This window comes from Hippocampus zosterae, chromosome 17 (genome assembly GCF_025434085.1).
Source record: "Hippocampus zosterae strain Florida chromosome 17, ASM2543408v3, whole genome shotgun sequence".
Taxonomy (NCBI): Eukaryota; Metazoa; Chordata; class Actinopteri; order Syngnathiformes; family Syngnathidae; genus Hippocampus; species Hippocampus zosterae.
Window position 1 is genome coordinate 401,638 of NC_067467.1, and position 19,607 is coordinate 421,244.

A 19,607-nucleotide genomic window follows, 5' to 3' on the forward strand; every position below is an offset into this window, starting at 1 on the left:
TGCTTTTATTGTTCAAATAACAATTGTACACAATTTGTACTATTTATAAACAAGCAGTCCTTGGTCATTTATGGTTGCAAGTAAAGGTCTGAGGAAAGTGAAATTGCTGATTTTATTTTTTTTTATGCTGTCCAATATTGTCACCCTTCTATAAAAATGGCCCAAGAATCAAATTCCGATCAGATTTTATTTAATCGTGGAATTTCAGTCGGTGGAAATGAATGATCTGTTTGACAAACAAAATTTGGCAATTTATTGGACAGGCTTGTTTCGGATCACACAGCGTCATTTGGGTGGCATTTTATTTTGTATTTTTAAGTCATCTTTTTATTTTGGACAATTTCGCTAAATGTAGTTTCCTGCTCTTAATTGTGAATGCATACTTGATGGTTTGAAATGCTGAAATGAAGTGCTGTTGACGAGCCGATAATGAATTGTGTGAATGTATGTGACGTCACTGAAGGCCTAAGGTTGAAATGCGCGGCCCGCCACTGCCTCGGGCATCGAATCGAGGAGGAAGGAGGCGCGCGTTGTCGCCCAAGTTGCTGAGGAATACGTGACGTCACGGCCGGGGCGAGGCTTCCCGAGTCCCTTGGCGGTGCGCCGCGGACTGAGAGACTGGCAGACAAGAGAGCGCAAGGAGGCAGAATGAGGAAGAGCGACAAGGCGGACAAAGGCGGCGGTCGCGGAAAGTCGGAAATTAAGAGGGAGAAAGTTCAGGTACGCCACCCGACCACCTCGACAAATGATGCCACTCGGTTGGAGCGTGCCGCCGCTTTCTTTGCATTCTCCCCCCCCCCCGAGCGAACGCAAAAGTGTTGGGCCATCTCGTCGCTCCCCCATAAAAGCGCGTATGCAACGTGACATTCATTTGATCGCTTTAAGAATCAAATAAAGCGGCAGACGAATGCCATGTGAAATTCCAGACGGCGCCTCCCAAAGCACAAATAATGGCACGTTTTGTGTGCGAGAAGCGATTACCGCTCACGTTTGACTTTGAGCCTCGGGCAGGTGGTGAGAAGACACATAAACAGTTTGGAAAAGCAAAAGGAGCGAACAGGTCCAACCAGTCCTCATTCAATGAGAGTCCCAATGACTAACTTGTGCTTCGCAGCTTCATGATCAAACACACGCGCAGGCGATATTGTTGAGAGGCATTTGCACTCATGCCTCAACTTGAAAGACGTTTTCTTACCGCACTGGTAGAAACCCAGTAGAGACCAATCAGTTGGACTTTGGCCGTGAATTACTTGAGAGGTTGAATTGGGCTGCGATAAAAACGGGATATATTATCACGACTCTCACGCGGCGGTGCCCAATCGCCGGTGCGCCGACTGGTAGTACCGAGCCGCACGGAGACACACCTGCGCTTTCCGCTTCTCTTCTTTGATCAATTGATGAAGCTCGTTCTTCTGCTCAGAGTTGGATCCCGAAGATCATCAAGAAGCGAGTGTGCACCACCTTTGTTGAAGATGCTTCCAGGTCAATATCTCTTGATAGAAACGCAACATGATTGTCATGAAATTGTGATGATCTGCCTTAGACAAACACCCACAGCCCACCCCCACATTCACACACACACGCACACATCCATGAATCTGCAAAACACACTTTCAAGACAGATGGTCATACCTTATTAAACTGGCAAGCTCTGAAGACTTTTTAAAAATTTTGTAGCTTAAACATGAACCCCATTGCACTTGGTTGGTAGAGAAGGTTGCCAGTGAGGTCAAGGAAAGGTTATCCAGCATTTGTGATACTGTACTAAGAAGCGAGGAATAACAGAATGTGTGTGTGTGTTTATGTCAGTCATGGAGTACTATGTCAGTGCGGTCATGTGCGCAACGTGCATAACGTCTTGGAGCCAAGGGACTTCGGTGACGGTGGCGGCGGCGCCGCCGAGTGGGACAGTGGGCAGCACACCACCGAGTGCACCACCGATGCCTTTGGAGAGCTGGAGTTTGCCGGCGCTGCACGTCGACACGGCTATGTGAGTGGCATCGCTCGACAGACGCGGCGACGACAGAGGCAGCGCAGCGTTTGGCAAAGTAGTCGCCGTTTGAAGAGACTGCCGAGCATGGCGATCCAAACTCGCACGATGGAGGCCCACCTTTTGTTCTTATTTGCACTGTTGGCGGGCCGGCGCTCAAAGCACGTGGCCTCACTCATGCGGTCGCGTGGTTAGCCTCCTTCAGAAAAATGTGTGAAGGGCCGCTTTCAACTTCAATTTAGTCGTAGCAGGAGTCGTCCAAAGTCGTCTCCGCCCGAGTGTCGCGCAACAAGCCCGTGAAAATAAAGGCAAAATAAGACGACGAGTCATGTTTTGAACTCACCATTGCGGAGGCCCATTTTTGACGTCTGCCCATCAAACCATTTTGTCTCTTTGTCCCGCCCAGTTTCTGCGGCTGTCATGTGACACGCAACCTGAGCTCATTTACAACCTGATGACAACCTACTGGGCTTTGCCCTCGCCCAACTTGGTGGTGTCAGTGGTGGGCGGCGAAGGCTGTGAAAATATCGCAACGTGGCTACGAGAGGTCCTGAGAAACGGGCTGGTTCGGGCTGCGCAGAGCACGGGTGAGAAAGGTTCACCGGGAAATGACCAAAGAAGCGCATGATGGTTTTTTTTTTTTTCTCTTGATTTGCCTGCATGTCAGGCGAAGAGCACCCGCACGGGTCAGGCTTGGTACGGGGGTAAATCAGGCCTTCAATACCGAATTTGCGCCGCCCTTGCTGTGCAGTGACGCATTGTTGCGGCCAGACCAAAATTTTCATCGCGAAACCAATTCAACCAGGCGGTCGAGAGCCTGAGTCTAAACCAGGCGCAAAGTTTTGATTTGAAGTCGCGGGTTACGGAACCGGAGGCGTGTGAGTACAGGCAAAGCTGGTCGAACGAGGCACAGGAACAAATGAGAAAAGAAGCAAAAGGAACGGATACCAGCGCAGGCGTGGTGAGTTTGCAGAGGAAGCCGGTGGAGTAACATTTAGAAAAGAATACAAACACGTTTGGAGCTTTCTGTCAACCCCCTCCAAAAAAAAATATATAGCTATGTACACAGTATATATATGTATATATATATCAGCCAGTCGCTCGTCTGTGTTGTCCAGGGGCCTGGATCTTGACGGAGGGTCTCTGGGAAGGCGTGGCCCGATGCGTAGGGGAGGCGGTGCGGGACCATGACGCCGCGGCTCCGGCTCTCTCCAAAAACAAAGTCATCGCGGTGGGACTCGCGCCCTGGGGCGTCGTGCACAACAGGCAGCAGCTTGTCAATGCGCAGGTACGCCTTCATCGGCGCCGGTTTCGCTCGTCCTTGGCATGACCCCTAAACCTGTTTTCTTTTGAAAGAGAGGTCAAAGTCGGGGTGGCTCATGCGACCGGACTAAAAGTCGACGCTCCTGATTGCCAAATCAACTCTTGTGTCTTTGAAGGGAAGCTTCCCGGCTCGCTACTATGTCCAGAACACGTCGCATGACAGCTGCTGCCTGGACAACAACTACCAGGCTTTCCTGCTGGTGGATGATGGGAGCACCGGCAGGAGAGGAGGAGAGACGGCCTTTCGAGCCAATCTGGAGGACTACATTTCACATCAACGCACTGGCATTTGGGGTGAGTCACCCAGCTCCATTCAAGGCACTAAGACTCGACTCGACGGCGCTTCTCGAGCACTATCGCACAACCGCCGCTGTGTCCAACGTGTTGTATGCGGAGCCAGAAGAACAACAAACGATAAAGCAATCCATTCATGAGCAGCACTAGCAGCATTCTGGAGCAACTGGAGACGCTTGATGGAGGATTGGCCGACTGTAAATTTCAGAAAGTTCCACAACTGTCACTTGCGGCCGCTGATGGCTTTGGATGGAACCTGCTATTGTGTCTCAACAGGTAGTGGGAGTATTGAAATCCCGGTGCTGTGTATGCTCATCTCGGGGGACGCCCGCATGCTAGAGGTGGGAGCGCTACTCGCATGCTAACGGTAATCTCTACCAATGGCTGTTTTCTGGCGATTTGCACACTCACTCGGGGATTGGCCCACCATCCAAGGTCTCATTGATTTTGCGTGTCCGTGCAGAGAGTCGATACGTCTCTGAGGAGATCCACGCCCTGGCTCGTTCTTTCCGGAACCGGTCCGGCTGCAGACTTTATCAGCGAGCTTCTCTTGAGTCTTGCCTGCAGCTCCATCAGTCAGACGTCCCCGTCGACGATGGGCGAGATTGCCGAGTATCTTTCGGACATCCGTGAGCTGGTGCGCGACAAGGTCGATAAATACTTCCAAGGAGAAGAGGACCCGGAAAAACTGGTGGACAGTGTGAGTTTGCCCGCATTCATCATTTTCTGCCGGCGGCTCGCATGGAAGATTCTTGAAATAAGACACGGCGTGACATGTTTTGCCCTTCCCGGACGTCCCAAACACTTGCACTCCTGCTGCGTGTCCAGGCGCTGAGTATTTATCACAACCGAGAGCTGATCACTGTTTTCCGTGGGCAGCAAGAAGGACTGTATGATTTTGATACCATCCTCCTCAAAGCCCTCGTAAGAGGTATGTGCGCGGCTTACTTGAAAACGCAAGCTTCATTATGAAAAAAACAAAAAAACAAAAAATGTCTTTATGGGGACCTGTCAGTGGGAGTGTGACCTTTACCTCCATTGCTTGCTGTGTTTTTTTTTTTTTTTTTTTTTCCTGAGTCAAGCGAGTAAACGTCTGTCCAGCGATGCCAGTCAGTACACCCAAGAGTTGAAACTGGCCGTGGCCTGGAACAGAGTGGACATCGCCAAAGCGGAACTCTTTGCTGGAAACATCCAGTGGACGGTCAGAACGCCAGCCGATGGAGCTCTTTGAGCTTTGAGGAACGGCGTCTTGAGCAGATGACTGTATTTTCAGTACGAGGACCTGGACGACGCCATGACGGACGCGCTGATCAATGACAAGCCCCAGTTTGTGCGCCTCTTCTGCGAGAACGGTCTGAACATGGTGGACTACCTGACGTACGGGCGCCTGGAGAGCTTGTATCGCTCCTTCTCGGACAGCACGGTGGTCTACGCTCTGCTCCGGGAGCATCTGAGGGACCGTCTGAGCCTGTCGGCATCGCTGGCCAGCCTGAACGCGGATGGACCGGGACAAACGGCGGCGCCTTGGCCCGCGTCGGCGCAAGAGCTCAGCCTGTTTGAGGTGAGGCCAACCACGGGGACGTCGGAAAGCGTCTTGTGCAGAAGTCGCATCTTGGATGGCGGAAGGGATTCCCAGTGACCGGTCGGCATCCGCCAGCTCGCGATGGTCACGCCGCTGTTTGTTGTCGTCGTCGACGCAGGTGTCACGCGTGCTGTGGGACCTGCTGGGAGACGTCTGTCAGCCTTTCTACTATGAAGTCCTGGGCCTGGACCCCGAATCCAGCCTTGGGAACGCGCTCCGAGTCCGTAACCGGCGCTCCCTCCTCGGTCCGAGCCGGAGCCTCCGGGCCGAGGGCTCGAGGAGCTCACGGGGGCTCCGTTTGAGACGAGCCACGTGTCCGCTCACGCCCGTGTCGTCTTTCTTTCCTCTCAGCAAGTCATCAAGTTGTTGCGGGGGAAATGCGCGTACCGGGACAAACGCTGCCAGTCTCCCTGGGCGGCGCTCTTCATCTGGGCCGTCCTGCAGAACCGCAGCGAGATGGCCGTTTACTTCTGGGAGATGGCGAGTCTCCCGACGAAACGCGCCCCTTTTGCTCTCGGACCGCATCGTATTTTTTGCTGATCTTTGATCTTCTGTTCCCGTTCAGGCGGGCGAGTCGGTGCTGAGCGCGCTGGGCGGCTGTAAGCTGCTGAGGGAAATTTCTCAGCTGGAATACGAGACCGAGAGCAAGGTGGCCGTGAAAGAACTGGCGCAGACGTTTGAGGACCTGGCGCATGGTGAGATGCGGCGCGGCTTGCCAACATTGCGGCCGGCCCGTGACCTCCCGCCTCGTCCTCGGGATCCTTTTCAGACGTCTTTGGAGAGTGTTACCGGAGCAGCGAGAGACGCTCCTTCAAGCTCCTGATACGAAAGTCCCCGAGTTGGCCCGCCAGCACCTGTCTGCAGATGGCCACCGCGGCCGACGCTCGCCATTTCTTCAGCCACGATGGCGTTCAGGTTCCTCCTTACCCCGCCGCTCATTTCGCTCGAACGGAAGACGAGCGCTTTTCCAATAACGGCTCTCTGCCATAGGCGCTGCTCTCCCAGATCTGGTGGGGCAGCATGGACAGAAGTACCCGCGTCTGGAAATTGCTGGCCTGTTTCTTCATGCCCCCCCTCATCTACACGAACTTAATCGCCTTCAGGTCTCGTTCTCCATTCTGCGACGGTTTGCGAGCAGGGGGGGGGGAGATTTGAACAGCCGGCTGCTTTGATACAGGAAGGACGAAGAGGACGTGGCGCCTCCCGCCGAGCTGCGCCGCATCGAGACCTACAACAGAGACGCAAAGGATGCGACCGTCCTCCCCCTGGAAGACGTGATCCACAAGTAAAGGCGCACATGCGTTCTTATCTTATCTTATCTTATCTTATTTGTCGGCTTTGAACTGCCCATTTCTAAACTCTTGGTTCTTTGTTGTGCGCTCACTAGCGACGGTCATGCCGAGGAGCTCCGGCCTCTCAAAGAAGTCAAAGGTGGGTCTTCTTTGGGCCTCGGTCCAATGCCATACGACACGCGTCAGATTTTCAGCCGGTATTTGTCCTCCTTTTGCCGTTGTCCCTTTCAGCCTCCAAAATGAGACCAGCCTTCACAGTTTCGTCACAGTGGAGAAAATTTTGGTTTGCCCCCGTCACCTCCTTTCTGGGGAACGTGCTGATGTACTTCCTGTTCCTGGTCTTGTTTGCTTACGTCCTGTTGGTGGACTTCAAGTCCTTATCTCAAGGCGGCCCGTCCAAGCTGGAATTTGTGCTCTACTTTTGGGTTTTTACCTTCGCGTGTGAAGAGTTTCGACAGGTCAGTGGTTCCGACGACGTCTCGGAACGCTCGCGATCCTGACAAAGCAAAGATTGGCGCTCCCCAAAGCCACGTCAAAGTCTCTGCATCTTTGGTCGACAGAGCTTCTTCATGCCCAACAACTTCCTCCTGCAGAGGCTGAAGAGTTACATCCAGAATAAATGGAATAAGTTTGACCTCACGGCCATCGTCATCTTCATTTGCGCTCTGTGCTGCAGGTGAGCCGGACGCTTTTCTATTTTACCCCAGATGCCCGACTAAGCCGCGACAGTGATGTACGCCACTTTTCACGCCCTTTCTGTGTTTTTTGCATCCTTCGAGACATGGATGACTTGTTGTTGTTGCTTTCAGAATGTTTTCGTGGTCCTTCAAGTTTGGGCGCGCTCTGATGGCCGTGGATTATATCGTCTTCTCGCTGCGCCTGATCCACATATGTGCTGTCCACAAACAGCTTGGGCCCAAGATCATCATTGTTGGCAAAATGGTAAAAGATGTCAAACGGAGCGAAGAATGAAAACATCTTGACGCCATTCAGTTGTGCCACCTTTCTTTCTTTCTTTCCGCAGATGAAAGACATTTTCTTCTTCCTCTTTTTCCTGGCCGTGTGGCTGGTGGCCTACGGAGTCGCCAATCAGGCGCTTCTCTACTCGTATGACCCCCGAGCGGATTGGATATTTCGCCGTGTCTTGCACAAACCCTACATGCACATTTACGGACTACTTCCCATGGAAGAAGTGGACGGTGAGTGGCTTGAGTGAGCGTCCTGTCCACTGAAATGGACCTCAACGCGTTGCCAATGTCACGTGAAACTCGGGTCAGCCGTGACCGTGGCGAGCCCATGCCGGGGGCAGTCCGATCAAAGGTCAAAGACACATACGGAGAGGTCGATATCTCGGTATTAAAGGCGGTAGAAAGCACCAAACAGTAAAACCAAGAACAAATCAAAGTCATGCTGAGTCCAATGCCAAAGATTACAAGCGAGTTTGGAGGAGGGCTTTGAAGATGGCCAGCGAGGAGGCTTGCCCAATGTCCAGTCCGGAGGTCTTGTGCTGAATGCGCCCCCATTTCCACCTTTTCATTTCTTTTCCCACGTAGACGAATTATTTCCAGAAGTCAACTGCACCGACAACAGGACACTCATTCAAGCGGGAGCAGAGCCCTGCATGAGCACTTACGCCAACTGGCTGGTTATCCTCCTCCAGACCGTCTACCTTCTGATTACCAACATCCTCTTAATCAATCTCCTCATCGCCATGTTCAGGTACGCTCGCAAGGATTGGTCGCCAACGCGGCAGTCCGGCTTTCCCACGCGACGCTTTCATTTGGTTTTCCTTTGCCGGCCCACAGTTACACTTTCAACAACGTTCAGGACCACAGCGACACCTACTGGAAGTTTCAGCGTTACAGCCTCATTGTGGAATACCATTCCAGGCCTTGCCTGGCCCCGCCGTTCATCATCATTTCACATCTGAATGTTTTCATCAAGAGATACATTCGACGCATCCCCTCCGAGAAGAGAAAACACTTTGGTGAGAACGGCACAAAGCGCAGTTCGAAAACACGAACGGCTCTCCAAAACGAGGATAGACGGACCTCGCGCTACCATGTGGATGCGGTCCGAGCGGACGTCATTTTTCACTATCTGCCACCAAATTGTCCTTCTGCCCGACGCCAACCGTCGAAGAAAATAGAGCGGGAGGCCTTTCTTTCTTCCTCCCCTGCTGTGTTCCGCCGCTTGACTGTGACATTCTGCTCTCAGTTTTGGAGCTGCAAGGCGTGAAGGCCAGCCGACTTAACATGTGGGAGGCCATCCAGAAAGAGGATCTCCTCTCTGCTCAGAAGAAGCGACAAAGAGAGAGCGACACGGAGCGGCTCAAACGTACGTCCGTCAAGTAAGTACCACACTTGATACAATTGGATGGGTGCAAATGCACAGGATACAAGGTCAGTAATGGTCCTTTCTCATAAAAGTCCCCAAAAAAGAAATACTGTGTGTGTGCATTTGGAGCCATCTAGTGGTAAACTATTAGAATGCAACGAGCTAAACTCGAAGCGGGGCATTTGGAGCACGCGCGCCCTAAATCGTGCGGGTTATTTATGGGAAATGAATGAAACTCCAGCTTGTGTGTGTGTGTGTGGAGGGTGGACAGTATGGTGAAGCACATGGCAGAGAACCGTGACCACGACCGGCGTTTGCAGGTTCTGGAGACGGAGGTGAGTATGCCCAGTAGTCGCTTCCATCAAGCATTCCGAGTGCACTTGTTATCTTGTCATCAGTCACATTTGGAACTATTCTCAGTGTTGCAGTATCCTCCCTGCCTCCCTCCCTCCCTCCCCCTTCCCCAGATGGAGTTCTGTTGCAATGCCCTCTCCTGGATGATGGAAGCGATGTCTCAGAGTAATTTGATAGCCGCGGACCGCAGCCCTCCAATCCTAAGAGGTACCGTATACTGATGGAGGAACTTGGATTCACCTCCTTCAATCACAGTTAGCATCACTGAGGGGATTTGGAGTGTTTCTTGGTGAGGTGTTCATTCAGTCTTTTTGTTCCCCCCCCCCTCCCTTTCCCCCCAACTGTTGTAGATCTGTCGCCAAGCTGAAGTGGCCGACCGTGGTTCTTTCTCTCGCACACACAAACATGCACGCATCCGTTCATTCACACGTCGGTTACTCAGGGGAAGAGTTTTGTTTCGTTTTTTTCTCTCAATTTACTGACTTGCATTTCTTGACTGGGTTTGTGTTTATGTCGAATTTCATTTTTCTTCATTTCAACGGAGATAAAGTAACAATTAAGTGCACCTAAGTTTCAGTTTTGTGTTGTTGTTTTTCTGAAAGAGGTGCCTTCAAGTGCCTTGCTTGAGGCCGGCCGGGCCTTACATGGAAAGCGATGGGCCATGGGATGGCAAGCAAACCAATGCGGGGGGGGGGGGGGTTAGGGGTGTCAAGTCCGCTTGAGCGACGGGCTGATCCAGCGCACGACACCTTGCCAGACTGTTTTTCTTTTCTTGGCTGGATCAATTGAGGTGCACGCGTCTTCTCAATCCGGTATATCGGCACAAAGCTCATCTAAAACGCAGCCCCAATGGATCCGCTGATATTTGATGGTTTGAAGGATTCTTTTTAAAGCGCTTGGACATAACTAAGCCAGAGCCAGCGGCGCAAGAAATGTCTCGGGCATGTCTGCGCTCATCTCCACTTTCGCCCACTTTGCATTCTTCATCCCGACGCCGCCTTCGCTTCCAAACTCGGCTGCCTCCTCGACGGCCGGAGTGACGTACGGCCGCTGAGGCGCTGGCTTGAAATTCACAATGACAAGTTTAGGTTTGGCGCGATAGCCCAACTCGTGTCAGTCCATGAAATGGACCGTGAACTCACATGTTGTGTACGATGTGTTTCCAGCTTTGTGTCATGGAGCCCCCCCCTGTCACGGTGAGACTTGACGGAGGCTCCCGCCCCACCGCAGCTCAGGAGGCTCTCATTACACTGACTGTGGCGTTGTGTGGTTTTTAAATAGTTCCCTTGTCAACTCCCCCTTGCGCAAATGCGTCTATTTTGGGGATGGCGTGCAGGGGGGGAAGGAACAGAGAAGTCGACGGTCCCGCGATCGGTGCCTGGGCTTGCTCGAAATGCCCCCCTAAGAAGGTCCCAAGCGCAGATGTGCCCGGCTGATGTCGCGGGAGACTTGAAGCCAGTCTCTCCGGGAGATCTCCCACTGAAGCCGCCCATCCGCGTTCTTCTCCTCACAACGTAGCTCGTATTGTCCAGTGCAGGGCTGTGGAAGTGACTCGGGGGGGGCTGGGATCCAAAATAGCTGGCGCTAAATGACCTGGCCTCCGCGCTGAGCTCGGTTGGAGGTCATTTTGCGGATGGCCGGCAAGGTGGCACCTCCCAATGGCTGCTTTGCTCTCTTTTAGAGCTTTTGATGAGGCGTATGAAAAGCGTCACCTGTTCCTTAGAAGCTTCCCTTCAATCCGTCCCTTTAGCCTTTTCTGAGTGCAAGCCTGCCCGCCAACATTTGCCCCTGTCAGTCAATCTTAAGCACCCCCCAACCCCTCACCTCCCGCCAAGCCTGTCTTATCATCTTACCCCACGGGTTGCTCTCAGAACTTTTTCACTCGACTTCTGCCGGTGGCCGAGGGCTCTCGTCAAAGTCGGCGCTGAGAACGGGGTTCCCAATCCAGGACTTTTTGGTGACTGTTGCTTGGAAACTGGGAAGACGTACCTGCAACTCGGCTTGGAATAGTTTCCGTTCGCAGGAGCCGAGGCGGGGGTGGTGGTGTCATTTCTTCACCGTGTGGTGGGCCCCAGAGCGGCTTTGACTTTGTCGTGGGCCCCAACAACAGTCGCGGACTCCTGTTGTGAATTTACCCGAATTTCTCCCCTTGTTGGACATGGCGTCTTTAAGAAGTCTGATTGTTGCGCTGCTGATGGCGCTGCTCTGCTCCTTCCACGCCCCGTCGGCTCCTGCGGCCAGAGCGCAAGATTTGCCGTTCCGCTCTGAGCCAGGCCTGGTGGCCGACGACGATGATGATGGAGATGAGGATGATGACGACGATGATGACGACGATGATGATGATGACGACGAAGACGACGATGATGATGACGATGATGACGACGACGATGATGATGACGACGATGAAGACGACGATGATGATGACGATGATGACGACGACGATGATGATGACGACGATGAAGACGACAATGATGATGACGACGACGACGATCATGAAGGTCAGTTCACGTGAATGTGTGCGGAAGTGCTTTGATGTCAAAGCGCCGCCTCCCAGCCGGAGTTATTTTCATGGCACGATAACTCCGGGAGGAGACGGACGGCGAAAAGGCGGCCTGACTTCATTGTGACGACGCCTTCACGCGTTTGTGCCGTCATGATTTGTTGTCTCCAGTTGTGTCTTTGTGTTAGCACGTTACCCAGACTGCTTGCGCCGCGTTCCGAGTCGATCCGTTTGAAGGCGGGAAGCACAGGCGCCATTTTGTTTCGCCCGACTGTCAAATTCAAGTTTGACGTCGCAAGGATCTTGTCGCTGTCCTGTCAACCCGAGCGACCACGTTCTACGTGCTGATGTTTTCCAAGTCGCTCTTCCGCCACTTTGGAGCTCACCAATGTCTCTTCCACTGTGTTCTTTTCCCGACCGAACTTGTAGAGTTATGAGCACTTTGAAGTGGCCCGCCTGAAGCCCACCGGTCCGAAGTTCTTCGCACACGCCACACTAGCTAAGAACTTGGAGACTGCAGAAATAATTGCTTGAGAGCGAGGGCGAGAGAGGGAGAGCTTGACGGCGCAAAAAGAACATTTTCTTGCCCCCGCGGCCCCTTTTGGACAACGGGCTTTGTCTTTTGAGTCTTTGGATTTGGTTTCCAGATCGGAAAGAATGATTCCTCCTGTGGGAACATCCTTTCTGATTTTTATTTGTATTTTTTTTTTCTTTTCAATTGGATTGACCCGCATTTGTGTCTTGTTCATGTGAGTCTACAGAGAAAGCGAGACCGATCGGAGAGGTGGAAATAGGCCGAGGGAGACTAAAGCTCGAGGGGAGGCGCAGGGGGGCCACTTTGGAATTTTCAACAAGAGTCATTACAAATGACAGACGGCCTTCACGCCGGATCGTGTCGACATCCAAAAGATTTTCTGGCGCGCGAATCGAAGCTTTCCAATAGTCCGTAGGAAGTTTCTCTCTTTCTTCAGATCTCTTGATCTCTCGCTTTCTCTGTAGAACATTTGTTCAACAAAGAGCCCTTTGTTTGTTTTTTGGAATAACAGCCATTTGTAATGCAAACATGGAACCTTTTATTGGAGGGGAGGGGCTTGCAATAATTGAACCATTTTCAATGCAGTACATTTGTGACCTCCAAATGCTTGTTTGGCACTGTAAGAACTTGAAAATGATTTTAAGGGCATGTTTTTTTTTTCGTTCATTCTGATTGATGAAAGGAATTGCTGCCCGGCCTTCGGGGAGAGAGTATTTGGGAAAAGAGAGAAATATCCAAATGTCAACTTTTTGCTTCTTTTGCTCTTCTTGTTCTTTCTTAACGAACCACTTTGGTGTCAACTGTGAACGCGTGTGGTCGAACGAGCCATCGCCGCTGCCCAGATGTCTTTAAAGCCACTTGAAATCAATCAATAAATCCAAAGTGCACACAAATGCAAAGCGTGACAAAGTGAGGCATTTTTATAGCGCTCGGTGCACCGCGGCCCGTCATCGTGCGCTTCGTCCGACCGTGCCTTTGTCAGACGTGATTTGTTTTAACAGCTGCAAAGGCGCGACTCGCCTTTTCATTGTGGCGTCATGACGTCTTTCATACGTCATTTACAAGGCGCGAGATCTGATTACAATCAAGGCCATCGCCGAAGAAATTCAAGGTGACTTGTGCACATTGGACAAAACACGACGGAGCCCCAGAGTAACTTTCAACGGCGTTTGAGTTGATCACCAGAAGATTGTGTGCTGTATGCCGACCATACTTGCAGACGACGACGACGATGATGACGATGATGACGGTGATGACGACGAAGATGATGACGCCGATGGTGATGATAATGACGACAACAACAAAGATGGCGATCATGATGACGCCGATGGTGATAATGACGACGATGATGACGACAACGACGATAACAACAACAAAGATGGCGATCATGATGACGACAACGACGATAACAACAACAAAGATGGCGATCATGATGATGATGACGACGGCAAGTACCACAGGGGCTCTGTCTGCGCCTACTGCGAAATCTGCGAGGTAAGTCCAACCTCTGACAAATACGCAAATAAATGAACCCCTTGATTCATTTTCAAAAATAATCATCGCAAGAATGTTTTTTCCTGACACACCCAAAATTGTGGGAAAAAAAGGTGACAAATGCAAACTATTCGCCAATATTGAAAGAAAAGAAAACATCTGCCAATATGCAAATCCGCGAGTGCAGAACAACGAATAGGCAGTGGTCGACTGTAGCTCAAAGTTGTCATATCGCCAATCACCACTAGATGGCAGAAATGTTTCAGTGGCATTTCCGCTCGGTCTTCTGCTGTCCCCACACGACAACGTGACTTAGGCGACTTCTCTCGTTCAGTAGTTTTGTGCCACACTTGAATGGTCGTTTGTATGCAAGGCGGCGGCCCTTTGAAATTGCCGGAAAGAAATGTGCATGCTTCGAACCCCTCGGTGTTGGCTTGGGATAGCGGACCTTTTATACACGCGTTGAAAAACTAAAATGAGTTTGGAGCTTTTTGCCTGTCTGCGTGTATTTTGTCCACGTGGTAAAATAGCATTCCTCTCGTCCATCCGGTTCGCAGCGCGGTCCGATGAGCACCGATGAAAACCCCCCGCGGTCGCCGATGCCCGCCCTCTTCGGTTCTGTTATCGGAGCCATGTGACCCTTTGGCGCACGTTGTCTCCTTTCAGCACTGCGACAGCTGCAATAAATGTCCTTGTGAAGAAGGAGACACGTCGGAACACTGCGATGACTGCAAGGTGAGACACTTGACGGTTCGCGGTGGGTGCCCGAGCCTCTCCCGGCCGTCTCGGGGCAGTAGGCGGGGGATGCCCTGAACCGGTTGGCACGCGCAGACCGACAGCCATCCGCAGTCACACTCACACTGACAGACAATTTAGTTTTAGTGTTCAATCAGCCCACACGAACGTATTCCCACGAGGTATTTCCCCCCCCCGCAATTCCCATTAAACCCCGTCAAAAAAATCCCAGTGGAATAAATGCGGACGCATCACAGAAACACCGGCGGACATCTTGGGTGGGGGCGCAACTTCACTGTTGATTTGGTTCATTCTTTTCACAGATGTGCAGTTTCTGCCACGTGTGTCCCGCATGTCGAACTCTTTGCCAAGCCGGTGAGTGAGTATAAAACTGACCCTGCTCACTTTTTGAAAGAAAAACAAAAAAGTCCAGTTGAATGTTGATTTGATCTCGCGTCACAGCCAAGTGCCAAGGCCTTGTCGTGTTATCAAGTCAGGCACACGTGAGTCCAGCTGTCGTGTTAACGTGGATAACTTTTATTGAGCTTTCCCGAAGCGTGTATTCTCTCTCAAGTCACTCTCTCGTCTCCCGCTCTCGGCGCACACTCATGACGTAGTCGCCCCGCGACTCTATCGTCATGCTGTACACAATTACACCACAGGCCTCTTCCTGTCGGTCATTGTTTTGTTTCCATTCCTCTGGACGGGTCGTAACTGGCAAAGTAAATTCCTGGTGTTTTTTTTTTCCATACTTGGCCAATAAAAATGTGATTCTAACTGTGATCAAAGTCTGATCAAAGAGGAAGATCTTTTCATGGAGCAAGTGACGTGATGTTCACGGTAACACGGAGAATTCTGTTTCCTGCAGGAGGCTTCCTTGACAAAGTGACCGGGTCAATCTACAAGTAAGGCATTGCAGTCTTTTCGTATCAACGTGCAATGACCTCATTTCTAAAATCGCATCGATTGTTGCGTGGATTCTACTTTTTGCGCTTCAATCCACAGGACCGTCGCCGATGTCTTTGAGGAGGATGTCGACAACAACTGACAGCTGCCCTCTTGTGGCTAATTGAAGTGTCATCTTCACTTCTGAATGCTTTTTTTGGGGGGGCGGGGGGTGTCACTTACTCGGGAACCTCACTGGTGCCTTAACAGAAATTGTGAATGTTCATACTGTATTCGATATCGTCGTTGGCGGCCATTTTATCAGAAATGGTTACAACAAACTATAACGTACAAATTCGCGACGTCGCTCGAGGTACTTTGTAATGACCTTTGACTGCGTGTGTTCCGTTTATTACTTGGAGCACTCAAATATCTGGTGATGTGTTGAACAGTGAAAAATGGAAGGCCGCTGTTGAAATTCAACTTTATGAAACAGGCTTAAAGTCAGCCAATAAAGCAATTCTACATCGTTTGTATTGTCTCGTTAATTTCAAGGTGTCAAGGCAAACACACTTTTCATTTTTTTGTGTAGTTTCTGTTTTTGGGCCGCTGAAAAATGGAGGACGGGCCATTTCATGTTCGGTTATATTGTGAAACGTCAACGCTCACGTGACCACAGCGGTACAAAGATGCAACCAGCAGAGGACACCAGAGGACAGTCTTCAACATGGCATAGCAAAGTAGAGGCTTCGCGTGTGCGTGTGCGCGTGCGTGAGAGTGACAATCAAGTCTCGTTTCATGGTTTTGCCACTTGGGTGTCTTGACCAAAACCTGTTTGGCGAGCGGGAGTCCCAAACCACGTGGCTTGTCCTTGTCAGGATTGAAGCACTCATCAAGAGGTACAGTAGCACAGTCGACACGGCGGCGATGTTGACAGCCGAGCGAGGCTCGTCGCGTGAGAAGCTTTGAGGAAGTGGCTGCTGAGAACGCCGCAGCAGCCGCAGCCGCAGCCCTGCGGCAATCGGCGTCATCGCCCCCTCGCCCGTCGTTTACCTCCACTGCATTTTGGTCACGCGGGCTGGTGGTTCTCGACCTGTTTTTCAGCGACATCCCACCCGTGAAATCTCTTTTTCAGCCCAGTAGCCCCCGCCCCCTTATAACCAGCATAGAGGACAATGTTGTGTCGTTCTTGTCTGCAACTGTGCCGTCGTTTCTCTTGAACGAAATACTGTAAAAAGAGAGAACCAACAACAATGTGTGCACGTAAAATGATCAACACAAATGTCTCCCCCCCCCCCCCCGGAAGCAGAGTAAAGAAATTTCAAATCAAGTTTTCAAGTGATTGACAGCTGATGCCGCAAAATGGAATCGCCTACAGAATATCAAATCATTTCCTGAAAAGTTTACAAAGTTCAACAGTAAAGTTTTTTTTTTTTGAAACCTCACATAGCCCCTGCAGCGCCTTCTCCTTCCGCCAGAGCTAAACGTTGCTTTCTGACAAAGATTTGGTCTAGATGGGGGGGATAGCCTCCTCCCGCAAAGGTCGCGCTGGGTCATGCGCGAGCAGTGGAACTGCAAAACAAGTTCAAGTGTCAGGATGGCGGCGCGTGTGTGTGTGTGAATTGTGTCTGGGGTCCGGTGAGTGAAGCGTGATGGCAGAGAGCACTTGGTGAAACGCACATTTTGAAAGGCGTCGGGATTATCGAAAGATACAAAATCCAGTCATCTGTTCATAAGCAGCATTGAGACCTTGTTCCACAACACACACACACACATAGGCCGTGCCCAGCAACTGACCGTAATCCCGATTGACGGCTCGCCTTCACGCTTGAACACACCCCGACTTTCAAAATGGATGCGGAAGGAGTGTTTTGCGCACACCCCAACTAAATGGAGTCTCGGTCGAGTGCAGCTGAGAAGAGCAAATGTGAACCGGGGAACTATTAGGAGGTGGTGGCCCACCAGATGCCCAAGCAGAACCATGTGGACACAACTCACGATGGGAGCGACGACAATGCGCTAAAGTGTCAAAGCCCGTATTGGCGCGTGCATCGCTTTAACAAAACATCATGTGACCAATACAGGAAGTGTATCGTTTGGATGCGCCGCGCCAAATTGTGCCTACTGTAGAAGGAAACAAACCGCCGAGCCGGCTAACGAACGGATGTCACCGTAATGGCGTGTCTCCATGTCGTTGCCGTGCCTGCCACCGTGCGACCTTTCTGCCGAGGCTCCGGGGGGGGGAGGGGGGGGGCAAAAGCCATTTCGCTAATCGTATTCTTCTTTACGGCTTTCCGTGTAACCTTGAAGCTATGCGATATAGTGACGGATCGTGGCGTTTTTTGACACCCCCCCCCCCCCCCGCTCCCAATGGTACCGCAATAGAGATGGCTCCCGTGGATACGACTGCACGCAATCAGACCGAATGGACTCCTGTTCTTCTGAGATCTTTTCTCGGTCCACAACGCGAGTGCCAAAGCAGGAAGCTATCCGTCATGGACGCGGCGGCCATTAGCCCAAAGACATTAGCCGCGGCCACCGTCACAGCTATTAACTTCTCCTTCGGCTAAAAGGCAACCGTCCCTCACAAAAAAAAAATGACTGTGGGTAGGCGATGTCTTCCTAAATCATCCAGTAAGCACAAAGTGGTCCAAACAATTTTTGTGTCTACGATTGAAGCCGAATTTGGCTTCTAAAGTCTGCGTCGCCCGTTACGCAAAAGTACGAAACAATTAACGCGACGATCCGCAAAGCTGCGTTCATACTTTGAGGAATTTGGATTCTTTTCGCCCATCCCCGAGTGAGCCGCAGAATGGCAGGCGCACACGCCAGCTCCCAGAAAAAGCCGACACGCGGGGCTGGATGTCAACGGGATTATTTGGGAGCGCGCGTGGGTCGGGCCTTCGCTATGTAGGCCAGGGGGAGAAAAAACACGCGGCGAGCGAGGCATGTGCCTGGATTGTTAATAATTCAGCGTCTTTTTTTTTATCTGCCTCCGTCTTGCATGGATGACGCAGACTTGAACAGAAACAGGGGGGGGGGGACAACATTGCCCCAAATATCTCCGATGCGGGACACATAAAGCTTCTCTTCTGTATGTTTTTCTCATCTCGGAGAAGCTCTCACTCGTGTGTGGCAAACGGACGGCCGTGAAAAGACTATTTTCCGCGAGGAATAAAAGGCCGACAATTTCGCAGTCCTGTTTGAGGAACAAGATGAAAAGAGGAAGCGTGGATGATATTTTGGAGAAGGATGCTCATTCTTATTGAGTGCCAACAAGGAACACTTGCGCAACGTCACGCGTGCCGTGCCGTCGGTTCTCTTTCCAAATGTGTCTGCTTCTCACTCTCCCAATTTCAATCTTACACACGCACACTTAGGCTGCTGACACAGGATTTCCTGGAGTAGGAAGTATACGACCCGCAGAGGCTCATGGGAATTTCTTCACTTAAAGCAAAGATATCATCCGCACACTTGCTTCTTCACACTGAACATCTGAACAATGAATGCGTCCTCTTCACGCGCAACCACGATAAGCCGCACATAAGAGGATTAGAATAAAGACGGTACGGACGTATAGATGGGGTAGGAGACAAGTGGGGGGAGGGGCACGGGGAAGGAGGCGGGGATAACGAAGCCGCGTCGCTTAAAAACAATGGGCTAGCTGTCAAATCTCGGGATTCCCCGACATTTCCCGCTTCGGCGAGGCCCCGAGGTCCGCATGGAAAACCGCCATTGATCCGAGCGGCTACGCGGGGTTGTTTGAACTGCACGCCCGCATGCACAACAAAAACTGTGTCATGTTTTTATCCACATCATTGCCGGCGCACATGACCTCCACTGCAAGAAATGGGGTCACCCAGCGCTTGTTTTATCTTTTGGCCCATAGACCCAAATTCTCTGCCCTCGCTTTTGTACGCTGTTGCCTCTGTCTGCTTGGAAATATTCATGTCAAATGCAAAAGACACTTTGGATGTAAAAAAAATACAGAAGAATAGATGAGAAAAAGGGACCCGTACGTTTTTTAAAAAAAAATCTGTATGCTTTCATGTATCGCTCTGTAATTCCAATGTCGTGTATCCACTTCCATTCGGAATCATTGGAGTCGAGTGCAGTTGCTTATTCCAACCGCTGGATGGCGCATGTCTAGAGAGGAGAGGCGGCCTACCGCAAAGGAAGAACCACGAAATCCATCACAGGTTGGGTACATCCGTGCGCACCCCCGCTTGATGGAACCCCCGCGTTGTTGCGCAATCGCCTTTGAAGTGTCACAAATGTCCAGTCGT

The 19,607-nt window shown here is 51.3% G+C and overlaps 2 protein-coding genes across 3 annotated transcripts; both read left to right on the forward strand.

Annotated features, from left to right (window-relative positions):
- Positions 1-496: 496 nt before the first annotated feature.
- trpm4a (transient receptor potential cation channel, subfamily M, member 4a) lies at positions 497-9,718 on the forward strand. Its single transcript, XM_052049943.1, has 28 exons — positions 497-720; positions 1,421-1,482; positions 1,810-1,990; positions 2,397-2,577; positions 3,109-3,278; positions 3,430-3,607; positions 3,884-3,948; positions 4,071-4,307; positions 4,436-4,538; positions 4,690-4,808; positions 4,881-5,168; positions 5,308-5,409; positions 5,541-5,669; positions 5,755-5,884; positions 5,959-6,104; positions 6,180-6,292; positions 6,367-6,474; positions 6,577-6,641; positions 6,713-6,939; positions 7,042-7,157; positions 7,291-7,423; positions 7,506-7,680; positions 8,035-8,200; positions 8,287-8,468; positions 8,699-8,831; positions 9,081-9,153; positions 9,286-9,379; positions 9,523-9,718. The coding sequence occupies exons 1-28, from the start codon at positions 649-651 to the stop codon at positions 9,537-9,539; spliced, it is 3,765 nt and encodes a 1,254-aa protein (XP_051905903.1). The 5' UTR covers positions 497-648; the 3' UTR covers positions 9,540-9,718.
- A 1,577-nt stretch (positions 9,719-11,295) lies between these two features.
- Positions 11,296-18,359, forward strand: LOC127589212 (prostatic spermine-binding protein). Of its 2 annotated transcripts, XM_052048269.1 has the most exons (7): positions 11,296-11,670; positions 13,427-13,490; positions 13,539-13,701; positions 14,368-14,436; positions 14,760-14,811; positions 15,305-15,341; positions 15,442-18,359. In XM_052048269.1, exons 1-7 carry the CDS (start codon positions 11,331-11,333, stop codon positions 15,482-15,484), a joined length of 768 nt encoding a protein of 255 aa, XP_051904229.1. In that variant the 5' UTR covers positions 11,296-11,330; the 3' UTR covers positions 15,485-18,359. The 2 variants fall into 2 exon arrangements, with proteins under 2 accessions (XP_051904229.1, XP_051904228.1); XM_052048268.1 differs by having other exon boundaries at positions 13,427-13,701.
- Positions 18,360-19,607: the final 1,248 nt, after the last annotated feature.